A 26,022-nucleotide genomic window follows, 5' to 3' on the forward strand; every position below is an offset into this window, starting at 1 on the left:
CTTCTGAACCTTTTTAACTGTTTGTGTCTGTGGCCTGTGGGTTTATATTCTAGCACTCTCTTTTTGATACGCGTCGCTCCTGTCTTTTTTTTCTCTTTTATTGTTTTCACTTTTTCTCTTTAAGAGATATGATAAATAAAAACAAATCTTAATCTCTCTTCCTTTAATTTTTATGCCATGAAATTGGCAATTCTTAGATTTGGTTAGTTTCAATATGCAATATACACTATTTGATGCCCATGTCAATGCCTACTTTAAGGCCTTTTTTTTTTTTTTTTTTTTTTGTGATACCTCAATCTAATCTATATATCTATATAAAACGGAAGCCTCTGCTAACTCTACAATTTTTCACGTCATCTTTTTTTTTATAATTCTTTTAATGTTTTATTATATTAGAATTTATCAATTTAGAACCCAAAAGTATACAACTCCCCCAGCCTTGTATATATGTGTAAAATTCATTTATGGATATTTGAATTTCAACTCTTACCCTCTATATTACCACAAGCACTTATACTTATGAAATGATCGTCACCCCAAGAATGCGCGGTAGTAATTTGAGCCAATTTCTAAATGTCATATAGTTTAGCTAACATATTAATGACAAAGAATGTGCTCTAATTGAAATCCCTTGACCCAAGCCTCATTGTGATCTTCTTCTTTTATATATATAAGTAAATAAAAGATAAAAGATAAAAATGTAATCGCACATAACAGCTCCGTGGACCAATGTTGTATAAGATCCAAAGGTTCCTGTGCATACCCAAAATATGGTTATTGGGCTTAACCTCTACTTGTGCTCACAATCTATTTGTATTATAGGCTTTGGATTTCTTACTATGGGTGGTCCTATGCTCGGCAATTCAATTACGCTCCTGCTTACTCACTCTCTTTGCCTCACTCCTTTTCTTTCTTAAATTGATCGCTCTTTCTTTCTCTAAGGGTTCTCTCCCTAGAATTGCCAACCCCTTTCTTCTCATCCATGTTTCTTATTTATAGTGTGAGGTCAATGGAAATGCCATGATTATTTTATGATTATAAGTGGAAATGATGGTCCAATTCCATCATGTTTAAGTGAATGTTTCGTTGGGACTGGTAATGGTGGCATTGGAATTGGTTCTCACCTCCTAAAGGGTGTTCGGGCAGAAATACTCCCAAGGCCATACCGGGAAGCCGAGACATGTATCTCCAAGCAATTATGTTCCCATCCGGGATGCGGTTGACCGAGCAAAGCCCGAAGTGCTTCCTAAGGAGTATGGGCCAAGATTGTGGGTCCAACATACCTTAGATCAAGAATTGCGACACGGGGCCTAGGCCTACGGCTTAGCAGGCTTGGGGCCTTATCCCGTACAAAAGGTCAGGGTCAAGGCTCGTACTATTAGGCCTGGGTCAAAGGCCCAATAGGCTCGGGGAACCCATATCGTACAGTTCCTATCAAGATGTAAAACAAGGAATTGTTCATTGTGATCTTTAGGGACATTTAACTAAACTAACCATCTAACACAAAAGTGTCCAATACAACACAAATGGTTCCAAAAACTAGTTCCGTCAACAATAGGGATGGCAATGGGGTAGGGCGAGGCCGAAGGATGGGTTCTTCGTCCCCGCCTCGTATGACGAAGAAAACTTTCTCACCCTATCCCTGCCCCTTGTGGCCTCGCGAAGCCCCGCTCCACCCTGTAAAACTCTACTTTTTGTTAATTTGCCAAACAACTAGTACAATTTTTTTTAATGAAACCTACTTCATTAATAAAAATATACTTGAAATTACAACTAAATTTATCCCATCAAATCAAATCAATTTTTAGAAAAAATTGAATAATATATCAAAGTGTTTAACAAGACAATCACAAAAAAAAAAAAAAAAAAAAAAAAAAAAAAAAAAACATAATATAGCACATAACAAAATAAAGGTAGAGAACCACATTGAGTAGAATAAAATCAGCTAATATTGATATATTTGTTTAAATAGTAGAGTTTTAAAGTATGAAAATTTTACAATTATAGCCCCTTAGATGGGGCGGAGTGGATCTAAAAAGTCCTAACCCATTACCGTCCCGCCCCGTGGTGCGGGGCTAAAATCTTACTCCATCCCCACCCCACCACCTTTACAGGGCGGGTGAAGCGGGGAGAGGCGGGGCAAAATTGTCACCCCTAGTCAACAATGAATTACGATGAGTGAAACCCAATGACATTCGGTTGAGCGTCATGTTTTTTTTTTTTTTTTTGGTATTGAAACTCACTCTGTCCCAACTCCCAAATGTTTATGCACATTACATTGCCTCACTAGTTCTTATTGTGGTATCATTCCTCTCTTAATCCCTATGACTATTGTCATCCCTTATCCTCCCCTCTTATGCATTATGATCTGACTTGATATACACGAGCTTTGTTAAAGATTTTGAGATCTCAATCAAATTAGACAAAATTTTCAATCTCCATTAGCTCACATACTCGTCGGCCTCGATGTCACACCTCATCAACATCATCTATGAGACAATATCCAGAATCGACTAATCCAACTGTTGATTTAACGTCTTATGAGATCAATCAACAATTTGTATGTTCTTGATCAACAATAGATAGAATTCCTTCAAACTCAATAGGATCAAATCCATTGACAAGTGTCACTTTCTACACCCACTAGTAGGAATGAATGGAATATAAGAAAATATCCATAAGATTTAATTATCACATTCATTAATGTAATGTGGATAAAAACATCTCATAAAAAAAATTGTGGGTAAAATACCGATTTTATTGTGTTAAAATAAAAAATAAAATGTAATGTATACAATAAAAAGAATGATATATTTATTTTATAACAAGATAAACTTAATTCGTTTATAAAATCTAACCAAAACATAGTTGATTCTCAAAAAAAAAAAAAAAAACATAGTTGGGCACAAAAAAAAGGAAAGAAAGAAAGAAAGAAATTATTATTATTATTATTTAAATGGAAATTGACGGTGGGAGATGAGGTTTTGAATGTCAGTGGTCACAGCCAACGGGTTGTGTAGCACTTAGGTCTGAAAGGAAGCATAGAATGTCCCGCAATCAAACAACAGTAGTAGCACATAGCGCGCCATGATTCTCATATTCCCATGGCTATTACTCTGTCCATGAGAAGCAACGTCAAAGGCAACGCCAATAGTGGCCTGTTATCTCGCCTCAAAGTTCTAATTAACGTAAGGGTCTCTCTATCTCACTCTGCTTCTCTCTCATGCATTGGTTTCTTTTAGGCATTTCGTCGAACACTTGTACAGCAATTATTTCTTTCATTTTGATTAATGTTTCACCTGCAGAGATTCGACCACACGTTGGCTAAAGACGGATTGGAAGCTCCACTCTACCCAGAAATCGCTTCTCATTCAGTGGCTCAACAAGGTTCATTTTGTAATTCCATTTATAGAGCTTGACATAGCATGCATTTTAGTGCTAGCATTGTTTTTCTTATTCTACTTTGTTATTAGTCAGATACGCAGCTTGTGATGTTTTAGTAATGCTTGGTTTCAATGATGAATTAGGCTATGTTGATATGTCGAAATGGAGAAAGGTAAATTCGAAGATATTGGGAATAACCAATTCGAAGATTTCGCTACCCACTTGGAGTGTGTTGAACATTCTTAAGAGTAAAGGTAACTTTTTATTTCATAATTCATACTTCCATTTTTAGGTACTGCTTTTTTTACCGTAAGTTTTGAGTATTGTTTCGATTCTGTATTAGATTTTAGCATTTGTGTTATCTTCATTGGCGAATGAATAAATATCTAAATGTTAGTGATGCATTGATGCTTGACATGCGGCCTATAGACAGGAAAAATGCAATGCTTAAAAGGGTAGTTGCTGAGCAAAGTGGATTTTTGGACTAAGTGTGTTTTTGAAAGAACATTTATATTATTCAAAGGAAGAGTAGTTATTATATTCACTGACCTTGACATTGTGCTGGCCTTTTTGTTGGTGTTAGTTTGGTCAATTCCACTCCAATGTTATATAGAATGCTGCTTCTACCATATTTGTCTCATTGTGTATGAATGTCTTTAGTCTTTAACTAGATATTTCCTTACGACATGCAGGGTTTGAAACCTATCTAGTGGGAGGATGTGTGAGAGATTTACTCCTAAATAGAACACCAAAAGATTTTGACGTGATCACCACAGCTAAACTTAAGCAGGTTTTGTGACACTGATTTGCTTCTTCCTGTGGTTACTATAGTAACAATGATGTGCATGTGTGATGACCTGCAAAGGTTTCTGGTGGTTTTGTAAATCTTATTACAGATCAAGAAGCAGTTTCATCGATCTTATATTGTTGGACAACGATTTCCTATATGCATGGTACACATAAAAGGGACTGTAATTGAGGTTGGTTGGTGCATTTAGTAAATAAGTAAGATATATATATGCTGAGATATAATATTGTTCTATATGACTCTCTGATATATAATTTACTGGTGCATATATTCATTTACTGCTTTTATTTTATCTTAATTTCGTTGTTTATTTTGGGTGATTCTTTTGAAACAGGTATCCAGTTTTGATACAGTGGCAAAACATGATGAAGAAAAAGAAGAATTTCTTTCCTTGCAAATGCCAAAAGACTGTAATGAAAAAGACTTCATCCGCTGGAGAAACTCCATGTGTCGAGACTTCACTATTAACAGGCACGTTTTTTTTTTTTTTTTTAATAAAGTAATAAAATTATTTTATCTTGGGTTAAATGGATATTACCACACTAAACTATGTAATTGGATATGTACCTCAAACTTTAAAAAGATTCAATCAGCACTTCACCTCCAAATCAGTGTCAAAGTTAACTAAATATGAAGGCAAATTTGGCAAAAAGATGCAAATGTTCTGTTAGTCATTGCCTCCACAAGACTATGTAATTGGATATGTACCTCAAACTTTAAAAAGTTTAAATCAACACTTCACCTCCAAATCAGCGTCAAAGTTAACTAAAAATGAAGGCAAATTTGGCAAAAAGATGCAAATTTTGTGTTAGTCATTACCTTGACAAACCTCCATTTCCACCATGCTTTTCTAGATGTACAAGATTAGGGCTGATCAATCAACCACACCTGCACCCAACAAAACCTATCTGACATGGAGCCATCCGATCCAAAAAGTCGACTTCAAAAGCTGATTGGTGGCAGATTGGCACCAGTGAAATATGATCAGATTGGGTCAAGTATTAGGTTTCCTATATGTAAATCTGATAAACTGAACCTGGCCTGAGTGCTTTGCCTAGTACCTTGATTCGCTGGTCACTGTTGTGTTGCCACTCATCTCCTTGTCTCCACTTAGGGTGCCATAGTTCCTTGCCCTCCCCTCTATGACTTGATCTTTTCATGAGCTTTGACAGGAATCTTGAGATCTCCATCTTCTTTCTTGCTTGCCCAGTGTGACACCACCCAGATCGTCAACATCAACAAGACAACCCACATGCTCGACTGATATAACCGTTGAATTAATCTTAATGGATCAGTTGACACCTGCTTGTCCATGGTTGACAGGGTTTATAATATCTTTAAACCTGTGATCAGGTTGGTTGGCATGTTGACAATAAACGCAAGCCTTGCTATCATCCCTATACAAGATCTTAACTACAGACCCCCTTTCTGAAAAGAACTTAAGCATTTCTGTCAAAGTTATTTAATACCATAGCATTTTTGTACTGGCAAGTGAACCAGTGCATATTCCTCCTCTGAAATGTATCAGCTGTTATACTGGACAATTTTGGCTGTTTTGGCTGGTAAACATAATCTGGTCCAATACAAAATTGTCAGGTTTTCTATAATTTTTGAAAACAAGGGACTGGCACTACAAGGTGCTGGCAGTTGTAATGACACTTGTGCATATCTGCAGTGGAGAGGAGAACATTTACAGCAAGCATGGGAGGGAAGAACTAAGCACAAAATTGAAAATAGCTGAACTAACACATGCAACAACCTTTTTGATAAGTTGATAGTTGGGGGAGGAGCGATTTGAACCCTAGACATTTCCGTTAGAAATATTAGAAAGTGCCAATTGGGTTACAAAGCTCTTGGCACACATGCAACAATCTGATCTACTAATAAATAGATGTTCAGTTAAGCAAAGATTTGAAAAAGAAAAGAAGTTAACACGGGGAAAGCCAAAGAAAGAATAGACTGAACAAACCAAGAGACAGAGAGAAATGTGAGATTTGATTGAATTTTTAAGTTTGATGGAGATGGTTACTGGTCCAAGATCTTGAAGAATTTGAAGCTATAGGTTCCAACTTCCAAACTGCACTGTCTTTATTCTTTTGAAGTTTGATGGAGATGGGAACTTAATTTAGTTTGTGGACCTAGTGAACTGAATAAATGTGTAATAAAGCCTTGGCTTTAGTTTTGGTTTATACTTTTTGGTTTTCAGCCATCATTTAAATTGAGTCCCCCCCGCCCCCCCTCCCCCTCTTCTTAAATTGTGCCATTTCCAAAGATTATTTTTAAAACAATATAATATAATTTTGGTTTCTAAATCAGTGCCCCCTTATACCACAAAAATGAATATTTGTAATTATTATATAGATTTATATTATTTTCCTAAATTTGTTTATATTTATAATTTATGTATTAACCTAACTATTCTTCATTTATATAGAAATACTAGTATGAGTGTGTACATATAGCAGTAATCTTGAAACAGTAAATCAAAATCAATCGGTACCAAAATATTTTGTTCTCTTGACCAAAACTTAAACAGCCTCCGGTGCGGTGTTGATAGCTTTGGTTTCCATTGTTGTGTTGGTGACTGGACATAGCCTCACCAACACCCAGTTGGAAGCTTGGAACTACATAGATCCACAACCCAGTTGCTCAAAACCACCACAAGCGTGACTCTTAAACCACACAATGATTGTGGTGCATTTAACCCAGATAGAGAAATGCCCACAACCAAACCAAACCTGACTGCACCACACCATTATATATATTGACAATCCTAAATCGGTACATTGGTATCAACCAGTACAAAAATATTTTATTTTCTTGACCAAACCAAAATGGCATTCGGTACAGTCTTGATAACTTTGGTTTTCATTGTTGTGTTGGTGACAGAACACCCAGTTGGAAGCTTGGAACTGCATAGATCCACAAACCAACTACTCAAAACCACCATGAGCATGACTCTTAAAGCAAAAAACAGTTGTGATGCGTTTAACTCAACCAAAACAAAGCCCACAACCAAACCAAACTTGATTCCATGCTCATCATAATATACATACTGGTAATCCTAAAATGGTACATTGGTATCAACTACTACTGAAATATTTTCTAAATCAAAACAATCTCTGATGCAATATTTGTCAATTTTTGTTTCTGGTGTTGTGTTGGTGACTGATCACAGCCTCACCAACATCCAACTTGAAGCTTGGAATTGCACAGATCCACGACCTAGCCACTCAAAACCACCACAAACACAACTCTTAAAACTCTTAAACCATACAAAGGGCATGAGGTGTTTAACCCAAGCATAACCAAGTGTAGGACCAAACCTGTTAAATTATCGATTGTCTCAAAAGTTTAAGATATTGGGATATGGTAAATTTAATTATTTAACAACACAATTTTAACACTTCCCCTCATGTGTGGGCCGGAACTACCCTTTAATAGGTGAGAACCAACACGTGGATTTTAAATGGAAGGTAGAGTAGAGGAGACAAAGATCGAACTTAGGATCTCATGTTCTAATATCATGTCAAATTACCGATTGTCTCAAAAGTTTAAACTATTAAGATATGATTAATTTAATCATTTAACCAATATTTCTAACAAAACCAAACCCGATGCATAGACACCATAATAGCCTCCCTTAAAACACAACTTCTTCGCCCACGCTTAACAAATTGAAGACTCAAAGACTCACCACCATTCCAAATCAATCAACCCAACCCAAGTTAACTCAAAGCCCAACACCTATGTTGCCGACACAAACCCACTGCCAGTGTTGGTGTCAACGATTTTGACTGCATTGCTACAGTGTTTGGGCACCTGGATTGATGTATGCACAAATTTTGGCTTTAAACATGTTTGGAGCCTTAGGCTTCAACCCTTAATAGGAAGATGACATGTGTCTTGTCCTTGTAATCCAACCAACCAAGTGAGTCATGTGCATTGCATATGACATGGATACATTGTCTTCCTATTGGGGGTTGAAGCTTAAGGCTCCAAATATGTTTGGGGCCAAACTTTTTCCATTACGTATGGATTTGATATTGTACTTCTTGGCTTGTTCTGAGTTTAGGGTTTAGAAGTTGGGTTCAAATTTTAAATTTTGGAATTGGTTATGGGTTTTTATTTAGATCCAAGAATAGGATTTCAGGCTTTTTCTTTCTTCAGTTTCTTTGTTTCCAAAGGGGTCTCCAGAGCTTCAACTATCAAATCTGAATCAAGATGAGGTTTCTTCTCCTTGTTCCTCTTCCTCCTCTTATTCTCAATTCACCAACAAGATTGGGGTTTTTAAAGCCAATGTCTTTTGGGCCTCTAAGAGGTTCAGATGGAGAAAATCCTATTTCTTTTGGGGAATTTGTATTTTTTTTAATAGGGACTATTGTTGGTAAAGATGGAAATGGCGAAGATTTGGAGTTAGGGTTAATGATTGGTGAGATGAGGGGATCAGTGGGGCAGTGGTGGAAATGAAGGCTTGGGAAGGCAATGGCATTGAGCTTGGGAGTGGAGGTGTGGATTTTTCTGTCTTTTTGCCAATTCTATTTTCACTTTTGACCTGGGTGGCAGGATGCTAATTGTCATAATTACTCTAATTAAAATTTGGGGTGCTCATTGCAAGTACCCCCATAATTTAGGGTGGTAATATGCATTTATACCCCTTTTTAAAGTTACTTTGGTGGAAAATGTTCTATACAGTCAACTTATCAAAAAAAGAAAATGTTCTTTACAGTCCATGTGAGTGGGTTTTGGGTTCTGAAGCTTTTTTGCCCTCGTTGCTTATTTACTATGTGGCTTAAAATCTTAATTTGATATTGTGGAAGCAGCTTATTCTTTGACCCATTTGCCAAAAAAATCTATGATTACGCTAATGGAATGGTGGACTTAAGTTCCTTGAAGGTGACTCTTCTTTTGCTTTGTTAATACAAGTTTCAGTTTATATTAATTTATTTCAAAAATTTTCATTTGAAGATTACTTAGTTTTGATATTGTTGGACACAGCTGCGAACGTTGATCCCTGCTCAATTGTCATTCAGAGAGGATTGTGGTATATGTTTATTTCATTAATTTTCTGTAAACTCTTTTAGCATCGTGATATTTGGAGCCATTGGCTGAATCTGTTATCAAACTATATGAATCTGACCAATTATATGCAATCCATCATGCAGCAAGAATTTTGCGTGGCTTAAGAATTGCTGCTCGTTTGGGCTTGTCATTATCAAAGGACACTGAGACCGCAATTCTTGATCTTTCTTCATCTGTTCAGAGTTTAGGCAAGGTAGTTGCCAAGGATTTAATGAGATCACTTTCCTCAATGAATTATACAACAACAACAACAACAACAAAGACTTAGTCCCTAATTTTTGAGGGTCGGCTATGGATTCTTAACAGATTAGGGTCAGCCACATGTTTTCTAGTAAGGGACTCCGCAACAAGTTTTTGTAATGGATCCATTCATAATAGAGTGATTAAAATTTATGCTGGCTGTCAATCTATTGCAACCCTCCTTTTCCCGGGTGTGGGACTGGCTATGAACACAAAATATATGACACTATCCCCAATGAATTATGTTTTAAAAAAATTATTGGGTGTTTTTGGCATTTCTTAGCACCTTCTCCCTTTCTTGTTAACCACCTTTTATTGTTCTTATTTCTTAAAATTCACTGTTTCACATAACTTATATGTGTGTGTGTGTGGGGGTGTTTCTCATAAGGACTACTTTATTATTTTAGCTCTTTAGATTTCCAAGCAAATGTAATTTAAGTTATCAACTTCTTCATCCTATTCCTTACTAAAATAACATTGTTTATATATTCAGTCAAGGATAATGATGGAGTTGAACTATATGTTTTCTTATGGAGCCGCTGAACCTTCTCTCTGCTTGCTTCAGAGATTTAATCTGCTTGAAATTCTTCTTCCATTTCATGTAAGTGATTTTCCAGTATCTGACTCACAAAATCTTAATGTTTTCATTCAGAGATTATATCTGATATGATGTTTGGGTTACAGGCAGCATACCTTCAAGAGGCTAAGCAATCTTCTAAGCGTCCAATTATGTTGATGGTAAGATTACCTTTACAAGGAAGTAGTAAAGCAATCTATGCATTATTTATTATTAGGGTCTATTTGGATACCGCTTATTTTACTGAAACTGAAAACTTATTGCTGAAAGTAATCTATGCATTATTTATTATTAGGCTTTGTTTGAATAATGCTTATTTTGCTGAAACTGAAAATTTATTGCTGAAAGTACTGTAGATAAAGGTAAAAGTTAGTTGAAATAGTACAATGGGACCCATGAATAATACCAAAAGTGCAGTGGGACTCATAGATAGTAGCAAAAATAAGTTGAATAGTGAAATAATATATAATTTTAATTGCTTCCCAAACGCACACTTAGTTAGTGATAAACATGCAACTATGGTATGGAATGTAGGAATGAACTTGATTAAATCATGGAATTATTTAATGTCATGAAGTTAGACAGGAAGTAATGGATATACTGGGAGATTACTGAAGGCACAATATTGAGTTAAGAGGAAAGCAATTTTTGTTAAGAAATATAAAAGGATCTTCCATTCTAAGTTTTTTGTATTGATTCTAGAATTTTGTAAGTAATTGAAAATTCCTATCTGAGATGTAGGAATAATTTGGAACTTTTGTTAACAAGCACAGAGAGAGAGAGAGAGATGTAACAAAAGCTGTTATAAAACTTAGGTAGCAAAGAACAACAACCAAGCCTTAGTCCTGAATTCTTTGGGGTTGGCTACAAAACTTGCTTATCACCAAAAAAAAAAAAAAAAAAAATCTGTTACAAGGTCATTGTAGGAACATAGTTTGTTGTGATAAGTGTAACTGCATCTGCTTGCAAATGATCTGTTGAGAGTACGTTTGAGCTTAAAGTGGCTTATAATATGTCAAGCCAAGGTTGGCTCCAGGCCTAAGGCCCCTATCTCTCCAAAAAATTTATAAAGGGTCCTAAGGCCTCCAGTTATGTAAACAATAGACCCCCAAAATTCTACAAAAAAAGGCCCAAAATTGTAGAACTATTATTATTTTTTTTTTTAAAGAAAGAAAATATAGGTGGATTTTGCATTCTTTCTCCTCCTTGAAGAAGGCCCTCTAAATATTGAGCCAATAAAAATCTAACTCAATCTAAACCCTAAACTGTTTCACCAATAAAATTGTTATGAATGTGCCGAATAATCATTGATAATCTATTTTCCTACCAACTTGTAAAAGAGATATTAATAAAACCTAAATTCTAAAACTTAATAGCAATTTTGCATCTCAAAGAACAAGAAGAATGGTTTTTAAACCAAAAAAAAATATACACAATATATAATATAGAATAAGTAAGGGCCTCACAGTGAGGGGTTATTACAGGATTCTACTTGGCAATGGTGACCAATCTTTCCCTTGGAAGAGCATATGGAAATCAAAGATTCCATCTAGAGTTGCTTTCTTTAGCTGGACTGCCGCTTTGGGGAAAATCTTGACAATTCACAATTTATGGAAAAAGAAAATGTTGCTTTGGATTGGTGCTATAATTGTGAATGCAATGGGGAATCAGTTAATCACATTTTATTGCATTGCCCTGTTGCTACAGAATTATGGGCTATGGTTTTGGGTTTATTTGGAGTTTATTGGGTGATGCCGAAGACTTTTGTGGATTTATTAGCTTCTTGGCCAGGTTGCTTTAGATGCTATTGGAATGGACTTTTGTGGATGGCTGCTTCACATTGTTTGATGTGGTGCATATAGAGGGAGAGGGACAATAGGAGCTTTGAGGACACGGAGAGGACTATGCCTGACCTTTAATTATTTTTCCTTAGAATCTTATTGGATCGGGTGTCAATCATACATAGTCATTCTTTATGTTCTGTTATTGATTTATTAGATTCATGTAATTTGCATGAGTGATTGTATGGTCCCCTTCTGTATACTCTTTGTATACGGGGTGACTATTTTTTATATCAATAAAGATTGCATTACTTATAAAAAAATTATAGAATAAATAATATCTAACTGATATTAAATATTAAAAACCGCACTAAAATTATTGCCTTAGGCCTCAAAATATATTGAACTAATCCTTTGTCAAGCATATATTTTGTTTTTGTTTTTCTGTTTTTTCATGGTCTTACTTTCTTAATATTTTCTCTTCGTTTTTTTGGACAGAAGCTTTTCTCACATTTGGATAATTTAGTTTCTTGTGATCGACCTTCTGACTGCAGCCTGTGGTAAGCCAATGATATATTTCCTCTGTTATAAGTTTAAACATAATATATCATGAAAGGATCATCATAAACTTGATTACTGGACATAGTTGCTAGACTTCTTGAGTTTTCTTTAATTTGAGGAAATTTGAATCATTGTGTTCAAATATGTTTTCAGTTCAACCTTTAAAAAGCCACAGTTAATGATACATCAAATAATGTGATTTGATTTATTCAACAAACCCACTTAGTGGGAACATCAAAGCGAAATGAACTGATGGAGGCCTTAAGTCTGGGGGTTTGGGTCTGGTAAGGAAATAATATGTGATGGCGAAGAAGTTGATCAAGCTCTGGTAGAGATTTCAGTACCACCCTGTAGTACAATCTTTAGCTGACATTATAAGCTATATTAGTTTGGCATCAGATACTTCCTCAACATTTTGGAAACCTGTGTCCTGTAATCATATGTTACCAATAAAGGTCTCGCCTCTTCATATGTATAGCATATGTATAGCAAACATCTGACCTTCATGAATGACTCTGCAACTGATAGGTCCACTAAGCAGATCTTTTCAAGAGGGTTTCTGGCTTCCTGTCAAATGTTTTTATTTCCCATTTCAATCATAGATGCATGATAAGAAACTCATTTATCACCTTACTGTAGATAGCTGGAGGTTTATATGTTTTTGTATCTTTGCAATCGTGGTTTTAATTTGATGTCATATTTTGTGTATGGGACAGGGTTGGACTGTTGGCTTTTCACTTGGCATTAGTAAATAACCCTCAAGAAGCTATCGTGATTTGGGCATTTGCTTCTTTTCTGTACCATGGAAACTGGGAGGAAGGTGTCAAATTTGCTAAAGAACATGCTGAAATGCATGTTGATTTTGTACCTGAGATCTTGGGGTCCTCTAACATTAAATCGGATGAAGAACTTGCTAAAGAAGTAACTTTGTTAGCATCTTTGGTCCAAGATTCCATGTCTACTTTGGCTGAGACAGAAAGTCTTTTCAAATCAATGTCCAGATACCCATTTTCTCCATGCTCTGGTTTTGTAAGTACATTTCTCTTTGTAATCTACATTGCTAATAACCTCAACAGCATATTTAACCAAAGAATAAATGTTCAAAATGTTACGTCACTCATTTGTGGTTATTTTAATCAACATTGTAGGGTGCCCTTGTGGCACATTTGGGTTAAAATTTTGACTGCAGAAACTACTATATTGATCTGTCAATTCTTCAGATAAAAAGGGTAAAAAACATAGGGCTGCAACCTGGGTGATCTAGTCTGTGTCATACAATTATTCCGACTCAAATCATGATTTTCACTCTTGAAATCTAATCCAATCCAATATGACCCCAACCTTATCTGAATTATCAACATACAAACCTCATCTTGAGGTAGGTTGATATATCAGGTTAAAATTAAATCAAATTCAAATTTGAACCTGACCTTGATAGTTTCAAATGTGCCAAATGTAATGTGCAGGGTCCACCTGTGCATCTACACAAAGCCAAAGGCCCTGTGTGTATATGGGGCTCATTTGACTGGTTTGCACTGATGTTCACAACTGTCGCTAGCAGTCCTTATGCCTTAACTCTATGCCCAGATATCATGTTATGTGAAGAACAGTGCTCAGACAAATTATTGAATGGGCAAGCTCAAACTATTAAAATACAAATTGAGTGGGCAAGCTCACAACATAGTTTGACCATGAACCTCAACCTAATCTGGCCCAAATTTTGACCTTATCTTTAATGATTAATACACTGGAGATTTCCGTTGCAGCACTGTGATTGGTTAGGCATGTTACCCAGTTATGTCTCACTATTTCCTGCTAGAGAGGATAGCTGTCCAATGATTTACTTATTCCCATGGTTTCTTGTTGTTAACATATGTATATTACTTGAATATAGTTCATATATGCACCTGATCTGATAAAAAAGTGGTTCTTTAGGTATTTATTCCGACCAAAGTGGAGAAACATGTTTTGGAAATTTTCCAAGTGCTCGTGGATGATATTGAGTCCTACAATAATGGAAGAGAGTTTTTTGAGATTGATTACCACTTGCTTGGGAAGGGAAATCTGCATGAGGCAAGATTTGTTCTCGGCAAGATTATTTTGGAAACTGTGAGTGGTGAAGTTCTTAATGAAGAGAGGAAGGTTGTCACGGAGGGGAGAACTGAGGTGCAGCCAGATATCTCTGAGGAAAATTGTGATCTGGAGCTTTCAGATCTCGTGAAGGTTGCATTCAAGGATAGAAATTGTAAACTTGGCCTATCAACATCTGATCCTGAAGTAAAGCAAATGGTGGTGAAGAAACAGAAGTTGGTGGAGAAACTCAGTCATCCTGAGCAGTTGGGGGCTACGATGAATTCAGGGGTGGTTGAGAAAGTGAATTTCCATAAGATGGCTAAGAAACACAACAAAATAATTGAGACGTGTTGGTTACCCCAGGAAGAAACAAAGATGATGCAAGGCATAATGTCAGAGAAGGAAAATTATCATCTACAAGAGCAGCAGGTTGCTTTGGAAATGCAAGAGGGTGTTGAGAATGATAAGTACAAGAATAATGAGAGGCATTTGAAGACATTAGAGAAGGTGAAGCGTCGGTTATCACAAGATGAGGTAACTAAGAAGCATGTGAAAAATGTAGTTGATGAGTGTAGTTCCAGTCGGGAGGCAAAGCTTAAGCATAGAAAGGTGTTAGAGAAGAAAGAGTTACCTTTCTCACACCAAGAGGTTGTCAGGGAGAAACATGATAAAGAACTAGTTAAGGAGAAAGGCAGTCGACCTCTACTGTCAAGCCTTTTCAAGTGAATCGTCATTGTATGTTGTAAAATCACTTGCCAGTGTGGGACAGCATCACCAAAGTTATAATTGACAGGCATGAGGCATTCTTTTACCTCTCTCTATGATTTCTTTGCAGGTGTACATTAGAATCATTAGAGCTGATAGAAGTATGGTCTTGTTTACTAAAGGTTATACTCATTGTAAGATTATGCTCATTTTCTTTTATCGGATTAGTAATCAATTTTGATTTCTTGAGATCATGAGTAGTATCAGCATTTGGTTCAATACGTTGACTTGATTAGGTTTGTCATGATGCTGTACCTATTTTATTTCGGTTATGTTTCAGGAAAGTTGGTAGCACCAATGACTGATGTGAATTAGCTCTTCAGCATCATAGCATGTCCTTAACTCTTCATGTTTTCTTCCATCTTTTTCTTCTCTTCATATCAAGTGTAAATGAACTTTTCGCCAGGTCTATTCAGATCAATCGCATTATGATTGTTCCTAATATTCTGATAGAACCGAAATTTTTACCATGTTAGAGGCCAAAAGTAAGGGATATAAATGAAAGTAATTTAGAGTTTGGGGTCATTTTTATAAGCATGTAGTTTGCTAGCTTATTTTATTATTCAACTTATGTTTACTATTATTTATAAGCTTCACTGCACTTTTTAATTCTATTCATAGGTTATATTGTACTATTTCAGTTAACTTTTACCTCTATTTACAGTACTATTAACTAAAAGTTTTCAGTTTCAGCAACATTTGACTTTTCTCTCATGAATAGTGCAAGGGTGCAATGTTCTTGGGTCCCACAAACTTCACTTTTTAATTACTTTTTTATTAAAAATGGGCCTCACGATACTATTTATATATTTAAAAATTATTTTGCTACAGTATTTTTAGCAAAATAAATTCTATCCAAACGGACCCTTTATCTTTATCCGGATAATTTTATTTAAAAAATAAATAAGGTGAATAAGACCGAGAATGAATTAAACAATTTAAACTATGGGCCATGGTCCTTGAAACTAGTCGGGCTTAAAAAAATAGTTTTGGCCAATAAGTCACTGACTTTCCCGAGGCTTGTGAGTGGGGCTCACAGACTGTGAGAGGCAGGCCCGCACCATGGAGCGGGGACAGGAGACAATTCCTGATATAAGAGGGCACGCTCCTTCAAAGTTCAAGCTAGTTCAATACTTTTTTAAGGCTCTTGGCCTTTGTCTTAGGAAGGAAAACAATTTTATCAACCTTGGTGATGTTTCATGTTTTCTTTAAGGCTCCATCAAAGGCTAAAATCACATTAGCAAATGTATGATCTGATCTCTATTGTATTATCTCCAAAGGTTAAAATCACATTAGCAGATCTATGATCTCTATTTTCAAGTGGGCCGAGGGCCTAGTGATGAAGGAATAAAGATAAAATACTTGATTATTTAAATATTAAAAAGTTTGACTTATGTTTGTAGAGAAGGAAAATTCCCAACCGGCGACCTATGAGTGAAAAGGCATAATTTCTCTACATTTAGAGTATTATGCTACCCACACATATACACTTAGATTAGGCTAGATTAGATATTCTATTTTGTAAAAAAAAAAAAAGGTATTATGCTACCCACCGGAGACTATGCTTGTACAACTTAATGCATGCCTTGGGTGGCCTTACATAGAGATCTTTGGAAACTAAAGGACAAAAGGAAAAAGAGGTGTAAATGGTTAAAATACTGCACCAAACCTTTAAAAAAAAGGGGTAAGTGCCCATAGAAGAATCATGTTATCAGAAAGAAATTATTGCACAAGACCTCAGAAAGGGCTTATAGGTTTGCAAAGAGTAACATGTCATCTAGAAGAAACTATTGCATTAGACCTTGGATGAAGTTCTAGGCCGGCAAAGGGTAGCATATTGTTCAAAGCAATTGTGCCACCAACTCTAGAAATTTAGTCGTCTACAATGTTATTCCATAAATCCAAGATGGGCACAAAAGGTAAATCCAGGAAATATGATAAAATTATATGGTACCAGAAAATCATAATGATCGTTGATTAGTATGATATGAATTTCTAGTATTTTTCTACCAAATTTCCAAATTTTTGGGAGAAAAAGAAGATAATATCAACATTCAAGGAGGAGAAGGGCATTGTTGTAGGAACTTCTATTGTTGTCTGAGAAGATATACGGTGTAAAGTTTGTTATGAAATTGGTATTGGCTTCATTTTTTTAATGGTCCCGGACTTTTCAGTCCATACCATAAATCAGTCACATATACACCATACTACACGTTCCTTGTTGTTGAGGTCATCATCCCGGGTGAGAGATTTTGTGACATTTCTAATTGGCTATCTTGTTTGTCTAATAATATATTTAACAATTGACATTTTGACTTGCATACATAATGAGTTAGTTTTTGTGAAATTATTCAATATAATTGGAATATATTTTTTCTTTCATATAAAGGCAGATTTTACACGTGGAATTTTTATTTATGTGAGAGAAATGTGTAATCTACTGGTATATTGAACAATTTTTGTTAGTTTTGATTACCAATAACCAGCCAATCAGTCTTTTCAGGTATTTATGTGAGGGAAACAATATTTAATGTTCCTTCAATAAAGGACACTCGTTATCAAAATCTAAAATTGTATTAAAAAAAAAAAACTAAAATAAAATATATACAAGAGTAGGTGCCATCATTCAAGATGAGAAGAGAAGGGTAATAGTAACTGCAAATAAGTGAGAGCATACGATCAAAATCGGGAAAGAAATGGAAGTTGTGGTGATGAAGTGGGCCCTTTCTTTTGCAAAGTTTGGTTGATGCGTTTTATATTTTGGAAGGTGTAAAACCATAGGGCCTGTTTGGTCCTTATTTTCAAAAGGTTGTTTTAAAGGTGTTATGAGAAATTGTTCTCAAAAACAAATTTTTAGTGTTTACTGTTTTCCCAACCTACAAAGTTATTTGGCATTTGTTTATATATGTGTGTATATATATATATCTTAAAAAATAAAAAGGAGACAATCTAGCCAAATTTAACAATAATGAACAGTGGCTTGAAATTGAGAATAAGAACATTCAGAAAGTTATTCCATCCCCATAGTGATTTTCGGAGAAAAGTTTTCTAAAATCAATTTTTAGAAAATAGGTGCCAAATATTTTCTTTTTATAAAATTTTTAATAAAAAGCTATAGGGCCCTTTTTTTTTTTTTTTTCTATATTTCTATATTTATAATAAAAAACCATTTTAAAAATATTATACCAAACAAGCTCATAGTGTTTGCAAAGGGAAATTTAGTCTCAAGTTGGCTAAGCTTGGGACACATTATTTACTCAACTAAAAGAGAATTAAGAGGTAAGCATAACTGAAAAATCTCACATGTAGACACCTGTATTAGTTGGGGGAGGGGGGTAGGAGCGGGGAAAAAAAAAGAAGACCTGAATAAATTTAAAGAGCCTCCAAATTTTCGGGAACCATTACTTGATTGTTACATTAAAATCTTGAACAAAATAAACTCAGGAAAACTATATTTTAAATCTTACGAAATAAGAGGAGCAACAAATTAAACTTTATAGTTTCAAAAGTAACTAATTAAATATCAATCCATTTAAGTGGATGTTTAAGTTTTAATATGAGCTAATAGTTTAATTTCTTAATTATTTATTTTGTTATTTTGAAACTATAGGATTTAATTTGTCATACCCTTCAACTATAATATATTTAAAATCTATCTTTTCTTATAAAAAGATAAAATATAATATTAGTAATGACAATTCCAAAAAGTCAAACTAATAATGTTTAAGAATTTTCATAAAGTTAATATTCTAAAAATTACAAAGGAAAAAGTTAACGGACACCTTGAGAGGATCGATTTATGAAATATTATTACAATACGAATTCAATGCCATTCCAATTTATGTTTGAAGTCATTAACATTAATATCCTTAACAAGTGTTTGCAGGCACAACTCTACAAGAACTAAATTTATAATTGAAAGTCCACACACTCGAAATTATTGCACAAGTCATGCTGTAATAACCAAAAACTGCACCAAACTCCTTAATTAGCATTTCATTGCTAAACTTTAATTTAAACAACAACAATCCAAGTTGGGGATCATGAAATTTATTAGCAATCCAAGTGTGGGAAAACGAAAAAAAAAAAAAAAAAGACAAAAACAAAAATTGAAAGGAGCGCATTTTAAACTTACCGTAAAAGGCAAAGTGTAGCAAAAGGGACCAATCATTATTCAATAGAAGATAAACTCAAAGGAAAAAAAAAAAAAAAAGTAATCTTTGTCCAATTTTTGAAATCAGATGCTGCAAACTCACACCCACATGCCTATACCAGCCCCAGGTGACCGTTGCTGCGACAAACTGAGAAAGTACCATTTGACAAAAACCCTCTTCATCAAACGGTCATAATTCACTAGCCGTTGGCATTTGAAAAAAGTAAAAGCGCCACGAGGGCTATTCCAGACAAATACCCATTATTTTCGTGTCTAGCTTTCTCTCTCTCTCTCTCTCTCTCTCTCTCTCTCTCTCTCTATATTTCATCTACCTTTTTTTTCGTACATACATACATATATACATTCTTGCAAAGGCTCAGGCTTTAGAGTTATAGATGCTCTATAGCTTCTGATTTTTTTGTCTTAGGCTTAGTGGGGTTTGGTGTGTGTGATTGTCTCTTTCTTTCAGATAATCAAAAGCAAAAATGGTTATTACTGATGAGAACAATCCTACTTTGAACAAACCCACAAATTTTCAAGGTAAACCCATTTGATTATATGCTACAAAGTCTCAGATTTTGAATGATTTAACATTGAACATGGCTATAAAACACCAAGATCTGACATGGGTTTTTGTTTTTTGAATGATATACAGTAGGAGGAGGGTTAGAGATGGGTAATAGAAAGTTCGGGCAGGAGATTAGGCACAACAGGAGGGCTTTAAGCGTCATTAATCAGAGTTTAGTGAGCAATCAAGCATACCCCATTGTTAATAAGAGAGGCTTGTCAGAGTAACTTCTTGATGCCATAAAGTTTTAATTTTTATTTATTTTTTCTTTTTTGTGCATGCTTGTTCCTTTTTTTTGGGGGGGAATTGAATTTTGTTTATATTTTTTCTTGTTTAGAAAACACCAATTCTTTGAAAAGAAACAGGCTGATCCAGTGCACCGACCAATTACGAGGTAAGAAATTTAAAATTTGGACCTTCAGACCTTAATTTCTTCATTTTTCTTTTGTGGGTTTTTAGCTCCAAACAGAAGGTGTTACTTACTAGAAAGAAAAGAAATTCAAATTTTGAATTTCAGATCTTCGTTCCCTTTTACAGAAAACAAATACTCCAATTATACTGAGTCAATAATCAAGATGAGACAGATACATGATCCAAACTATTTTTTTTTCTTCATCCTCAGTACCAAAAGGAAATTTTTTTTGAATTTTTATCAAAACTTGTCTTCAAATTCTTTGTGGTTAAATTTTGATCTGCTGTGTTATTTAGGAAATTTGCTGCACAAATTGCAAACACACAGCCACCTTGTCCCCAGGTATCACTACTCTCTCTCTCTCTCTCTGAAAGAAAACATGGATCCAAACTGTATATGTGCTCTTTTTTGTTTTTGGTAGTGCTGAGATTGATTTTTTGGTTCTAACTATGAATAGGAAATTAAGAAGGCAAACCCATCAGCGTCAAACTCAAATGGATTTGGAGATTTCATCTTTATAGATGAGGAACACAAGGCCCCTAAAGAAGACCACCCAGTGCCCATGTTTTTAGAACAACCAGAAGCAATGCCTAGTGAAACTGATGAGATGGTATCTTTGTGTGTGTGTGTGTTAACAGTTAATTGAAAATTATGTTATTCAATTTATAAGATTGTTAATCCACTGGTTAAATCTTTTAGGAGGAAGTTGAAATGGAGGATATAGTCGAAGAGCCCGTCATGGATATTGATAGCTGTGATGCAAAGAATCCACTAGCAGTTGTTGACTACATTGAAGATCTCTATGCCTACTACAGAAAAATGGAGGTAAATTGAACTTGTTTTTAGCTGGTAACTGTTTCACTGACTAAATTTATATGTATAATAGTTTTCATAGTGTCTATCTTCTTCAATTGATAGGTGTTGTGTGTTTAGGGATCTAAACCTTTCTTCCTTTACCCTTAAACCTAATTCCTTTGGTATTAAATGTTTTCCCTACCACACACACACACACACACACACACACATCCAAATCCCTCCTATAAGTTCAACTTGAAATTTACATACTTTGTGTAAAGAAGTCTTAGATTAATCCATAATGAGTGCTTTTGGATTCTTCTATCAATTGTAATTTAATAAAATTAGTGAAACTATCAAAGAAAACTCATTAGGTGCACACCTTACTTTTTTTTCCTTTTAAATTGCTAAATTATTGAATCAAGTTCTGTTTAAAATATGCATTTCTTTTATGTGTGTAACCTTGTGCAACATTGAAACTATTTGAAGATCCATAATAAAACGTTTTGAAAAGGTACTATTATTATAAAAATGTAAAAGTATGATCTTCCGAAAATGTCTTTTAGTTTGAATTAGAGGTGGCACGGTTTTTTTAAAAGTAAAAAAAGAGATGGCACCAATTGTTTGTTTTAGGAAAAAGGGTGAGGGTAAATATATAAAATCAAATTTCCACTTTTGAAAAGTCTCATATATTGTAATACAACTCAAAAAGGAAAGGTTACCATCTATAGGATGGCGGGAATATGTAGTCAATTGTATTTTGCAAGCACGTTAGATACGCGCGCAGGGGTTCATTGGGTATGCTCACACAGGTTCGTTAGATACGAGCTTGCAGGTTTGTTAGATATGCGCATTTGCGTGCCAATTACATGGTGTAAGGAGACCTCAATTTAAGCAGTTACTGATATGGCCTAAGCTATTATGGTTGTAAAAACTCTGGTGATTTCATCATTTATGTTAGGTATTTTGAAATTTTTGTCATACTAATTAATTATGGTTTTCCATTATTTACTTACCATATAAGGTTTTGATACTTCTGTATTTTGAACAAATGGCAAGTATTTTTGCTTGGCTTAAGTTGTTTTTTTTTCCCGTTCTTTTCTCTTTGGCCTCAAATACTTATATAGTTCAATTTAATAAATTAGAGGTAGCATGTTTTTTAAACAGGAAAAAAAAGGAAATGGCACAATTTGAAAAGTTTCATATATTATGAAACAACTCAAAAAGGAAAAGGTTACTATCTATTGTATAATAGAGGGAATATGTAGTTAATTGTATTTTGCAGGTACATTAGATATGCGCACGTGGGTTTATTAGCTAGGTGCATTTGCGCACGCACGTGGGTATATTAGTTACCTGTATTTGCGTGCCAAGTACATGTAAGCAGACCTCAATCTAAATATGGCCTAAGCTATATTATGGTTGTAACAACTCAGCAATTGCAACATTTATGTTAGGTGTTTTGAAAGTTGTCATACTAGTTATTAGTTGTTTTCCGTTATCTATTTACTAATGATACCACTGTATTTTGTACAAATGGCAAGTATTTTTGCTTGGCTTAAGTTTTCCGTTGGTTTTTTTTTTTTCCCTAAGCCTCAAATACTTGTAGTTGATTTTAATGAATTTTCTGGCAGAATTATTATCTCTGCAAAAGTTTATTGTATGCTTACAAAGGCAGTAACTAACAAGGAAACCATCAATTTTTACCTATGTTTGGTTACTGAACACCAGTAATTTTATGCAGTGTTTTAGCTGTGTTTCACCAGACTATATGGCACAACAATTTGACATTAACGAGAGGATGAGAGCTATACTGATTGACTGGCTTATTGAGGTATATACAATTTTCTCCTACTGAACCAATGCCTAAAATTTGGTTTTCTGGTTCAAATGGATTTTTTCTTATTCTAGTGTCAAATTTGAGCAAGGGAATTGATTGTTTGAATTTAACAGGTCCATGATAAGTTTGAACTCATGAAGGAGACACTGTTCCTTACGGTTAATATAATAGACAGATTTTTATCCAAGCAATCAGTAGTAAGAAAGAAACTTCAGTTGGTTGGCTTGGTTGCCATGCTCTTAGCATGCAAGTATGAGGAGGTTTCTGTTCCTGTAGTTGGGGATTTGATTCTTATATCAGATAAAGCGTACACAAGGAAGGAGGTTCTGGAAATGGTACTTTTCTTTGGTTGTGATTATGCCAACGCTATACATCTGATAACAAATTATTGACCTCCTGCTCTTCATAAATCTGCAGGAGAGCTTGATGCTCAACACACTGCAGTTCAACATGTCAGTTCCAACCCCTTATGTTTTCATGCAAAGGTTCTTCAAGGCTGCTCAATCAGACAAGAAGGTTAGTACTTGGTACTCTTTTCAGTGAAAATTGTAAAGGCATGTTATTACTGCAATGAGTATTGTATACTTAAATTACAAACTTTATGAAACAGATTGAGCAACTGTCGTTCTTCTTGATTGAGCTTTCACTAGTGGAGTATGAGATGCTTAAATTCCAACCATCTGTATTAGCAGCTGCTGCAGTCTATACCGCTCAATGTGCCCTTTATGGATTCAAGCAGTGGAATAAGACCTGTGCATGGCACACCAGCTACTCAGAAGATCAGCTCTTGTGAGTTTTTTCTTACCATTTTAACTTAGGGTTCCCAATTAAATTCAAACATGTGTTGCATTGACCATAAACATGGTTGAATTTAATTGTCTTTATAGAAAGATGTGCCAAATGGTTGCATTGAGGAACCCTAAAATACAACATTTAAAGAACTATACCTAAGTTCTACCTCAAATCATACATGAATTAAAATTTTACTAATGGAGATTCCTTTTGCTTTGCTTGCTCACAGAGAATGCTCAAGACTAATGGTAGGTTTTCACCAAAGGGCAGCAACAGGAAAACTCACAGGGGTACATAGGAAATACTGTACATCTAAGTTTGGCCATACTGCAAAACAGGAACCAGCTCATTTTCTTTTGGAGACCCAACTATAGCAGGCCATGTACAGTTACTAACAACATTACATGACTTTGGGTTGTGATTGGGTGGGGAATACTCATACAAGCAACTTGGGTTGCACTGGGGAGTTTAATTTTCTAGATAAGTCTGCAGCCTTGGTTGTTAATTTCATACAGCCAGGGTTGTTTTCCTAAGTTCTAATTGAACATAATTCATTCTTTCCCCCTTTAAAATTGTACTTCTATTGTTGTTCCCTTTCAACAATAAATGTGATGACAATTTAAATGTTTCATTTTTCAATATAGTAGCTATTTTTACTCTTTGTTCAAAGAGACCTAAGGGTTGGAAAATGCTGCATTTCCATGGGGATTTGTTCATTGAGCCACTTCCTGTAATGAAATTCGACACAACACCCCCACCCCCACCCCCACCCCCCGCGGGGCCTGGGAAAAGGACTTGGATTAAAATGTTCATTTGGCGATATCACCATAATACCTACAAGATCTAAAATATCTGCCTCATCTTAGTAAACGATAGTGTTTTTTCCTCAAAGCTCTCAAATAGAGACATGTTTTAAGGGGTTGCCGATGGGCAAAAACTATTTGGACCATGCTTCCCCCCATCTCACTTCCCACTCCTTTCTATACTCTTCCCCTGCAGGACTAGCTCCATCAATCGCTAAAAATCTCATTTCAAAATAGACCGTCTATGGCTCCTTGTAATATCATTATGGAATTACTCTTTGGAAAATCTGGCTAGCCACTAGCCAGGAATGCCTTTATTTTTAGAGAGAAAATCATGTCACACATAATCCACTTAGCCAATGAATATTATTTCTTCATTGCAAAAGATTTAGTTACAGCCATCCCTAGGACTTTAATTGAGCTGAACTTTGGGCTGTTTGCAAAGGAGTAGCTATGGTTTTTTTTTTTTGGTAAACGGAGTAGCTATGGTTAGGCACTTAGGATACATGCATGTTAATTTAGAAGTTTACTCAAAAAGGGTTTTATCTGTACTAACATCTTAGAACCTGACACATAAGATCTGGTTCACTTTTGTAAACGTTGTATTAGGCATATATCTCATGTATAAGATAGTAATTGCCAGAAAACTCAAAGCATGCAGGGGGCCTATTCTCCACCAAGCCCAGCATGCTTGCACTTCTAAGTTCTAACCGAACATAATTGGCGAATGGAGAACAAGGGATTTGTGGGCCATGGTCCTCATTGATGGACACTAAGTCCAACATTTCAAGGTCTTGGGCTGCCGTGAAGAAAAGTTGGCTCATTTTCCATAAAGGCAATAAGGTAGTAAAAAAATGGTCCAAGTATTAGTTTGTGGCATTCTATCAAAATGGGCTTGGGCCTGCCGAGAAAGAAAGCAAATGGCCCTTTTGGCAGAGAAGATCATTAGCTATGGTGATGGCGCCAGATGAATTGGTGATCACCATGGTTGTTATGGGTAAAAATTGGGGAACATTGGACAGTAAGGAAGATGCCACATGATTAAACATAGGCACATGTTATCGTCTTGACGAATTCAATACACATAATTGGGTAAATGGTTTACTATAAAATTCCACATAATTAAATACAGATACATATTACTATTTTGGTGAGTTCAGTGCACATAATTAAATGTAGACACATATTATTATTTAAGGACATACATTAGTAAAACGGCACATAATTAAATGCAAATACATGTTACCATCCAGACGAGTTCATTACACATAATTAGATACATGTCACTGCCCAAGTTCGAATTGGTATCTGCAAACTCAGCAAGGCTTGTGACGTGGTACTGTAGAGATGTCAAAAACATAGGAAAAGTTCTTTTTGAGTTGTGAATT

At 35.2% G+C, this 26,022-nt stretch overlaps 2 protein-coding genes across 28 annotated transcripts in view; both read left to right on the forward strand.

The window, feature by feature from the left end:
• The first annotated feature begins 2,960 nt into the window (after positions 1-2,960).
• Positions 2,961-15,460, forward strand: LOC115995092. Of its 2 annotated transcripts, none has more exons than XM_031119523.1 (14): positions 2,961-3,188; positions 3,306-3,387; positions 3,528-3,638; positions 4,077-4,174; positions 4,281-4,364; positions 4,527-4,663; positions 9,016-9,088; positions 9,191-9,236; positions 9,358-9,467; positions 10,008-10,115; positions 10,199-10,252; positions 12,371-12,432; positions 13,150-13,462; positions 14,369-15,460. In XM_031119523.1, the coding sequence occupies exons 1-14, from the start codon at positions 3,105-3,107 to the stop codon at positions 15,230-15,232; spliced, it is 2,226 nt and encodes a 741-aa protein (XP_030975383.1). In that variant the 5' UTR covers positions 2,961-3,104; the 3' UTR covers positions 15,233-15,460. The 2 variants fall into 2 exon arrangements, with proteins under 2 accessions (XP_030975383.1, XP_030975384.1); XM_031119524.1 differs by having other exon boundaries at positions 12,374-12,432.
• A 4,234-nt stretch (positions 15,461-19,694) lies between these two features.
• Positions 19,695-26,022, forward strand: part of LOC115995366 (G2/mitotic-specific cyclin-1-like) — a 43,413-nt gene continuing 37,085 nt past the window's right edge. For 25 of the 26 annotated variants that reach the window (XR_004093338.1, XR_004093340.1, XR_004093339.1 and 22 more), the window contains exons 1-8: positions 19,696-19,964; positions 20,080-20,215; positions 20,330-20,386; positions 20,701-20,746; positions 20,862-21,014; positions 21,104-21,229; positions 22,944-23,033; positions 23,153-23,374. Coding sequence is in view for 20 of the 26 variants with exons in the window: in XM_031119897.1 (XP_030975757.1) it covers positions 19,910-19,964; positions 20,080-20,215; positions 20,330-20,386; positions 20,701-20,746; positions 20,862-21,014; positions 21,104-21,229; positions 22,944-23,033; positions 23,153-23,374 (885 nt within the window). In the remaining 6 variants the exon portion in view is untranslated. Of the gene's footprint in view, positions 19,965-20,079; positions 20,216-20,329; positions 20,387-20,700; positions 20,747-20,861; positions 21,015-21,103; positions 21,230-22,943; positions 23,034-23,152; positions 23,375-26,022 lie in introns of all 26 variants that reach the window. The other variant, XR_004093341.1, reaches the window with a different exon arrangement.

Source organism: Quercus lobata, chromosome 6 (genome assembly GCF_001633185.2).
Source record: "Quercus lobata isolate SW786 chromosome 6, ValleyOak3.0 Primary Assembly, whole genome shotgun sequence".
Lineage (NCBI taxonomy): Eukaryota > Viridiplantae > Streptophyta > Magnoliopsida > Fagales > Fagaceae > Quercus > Quercus lobata.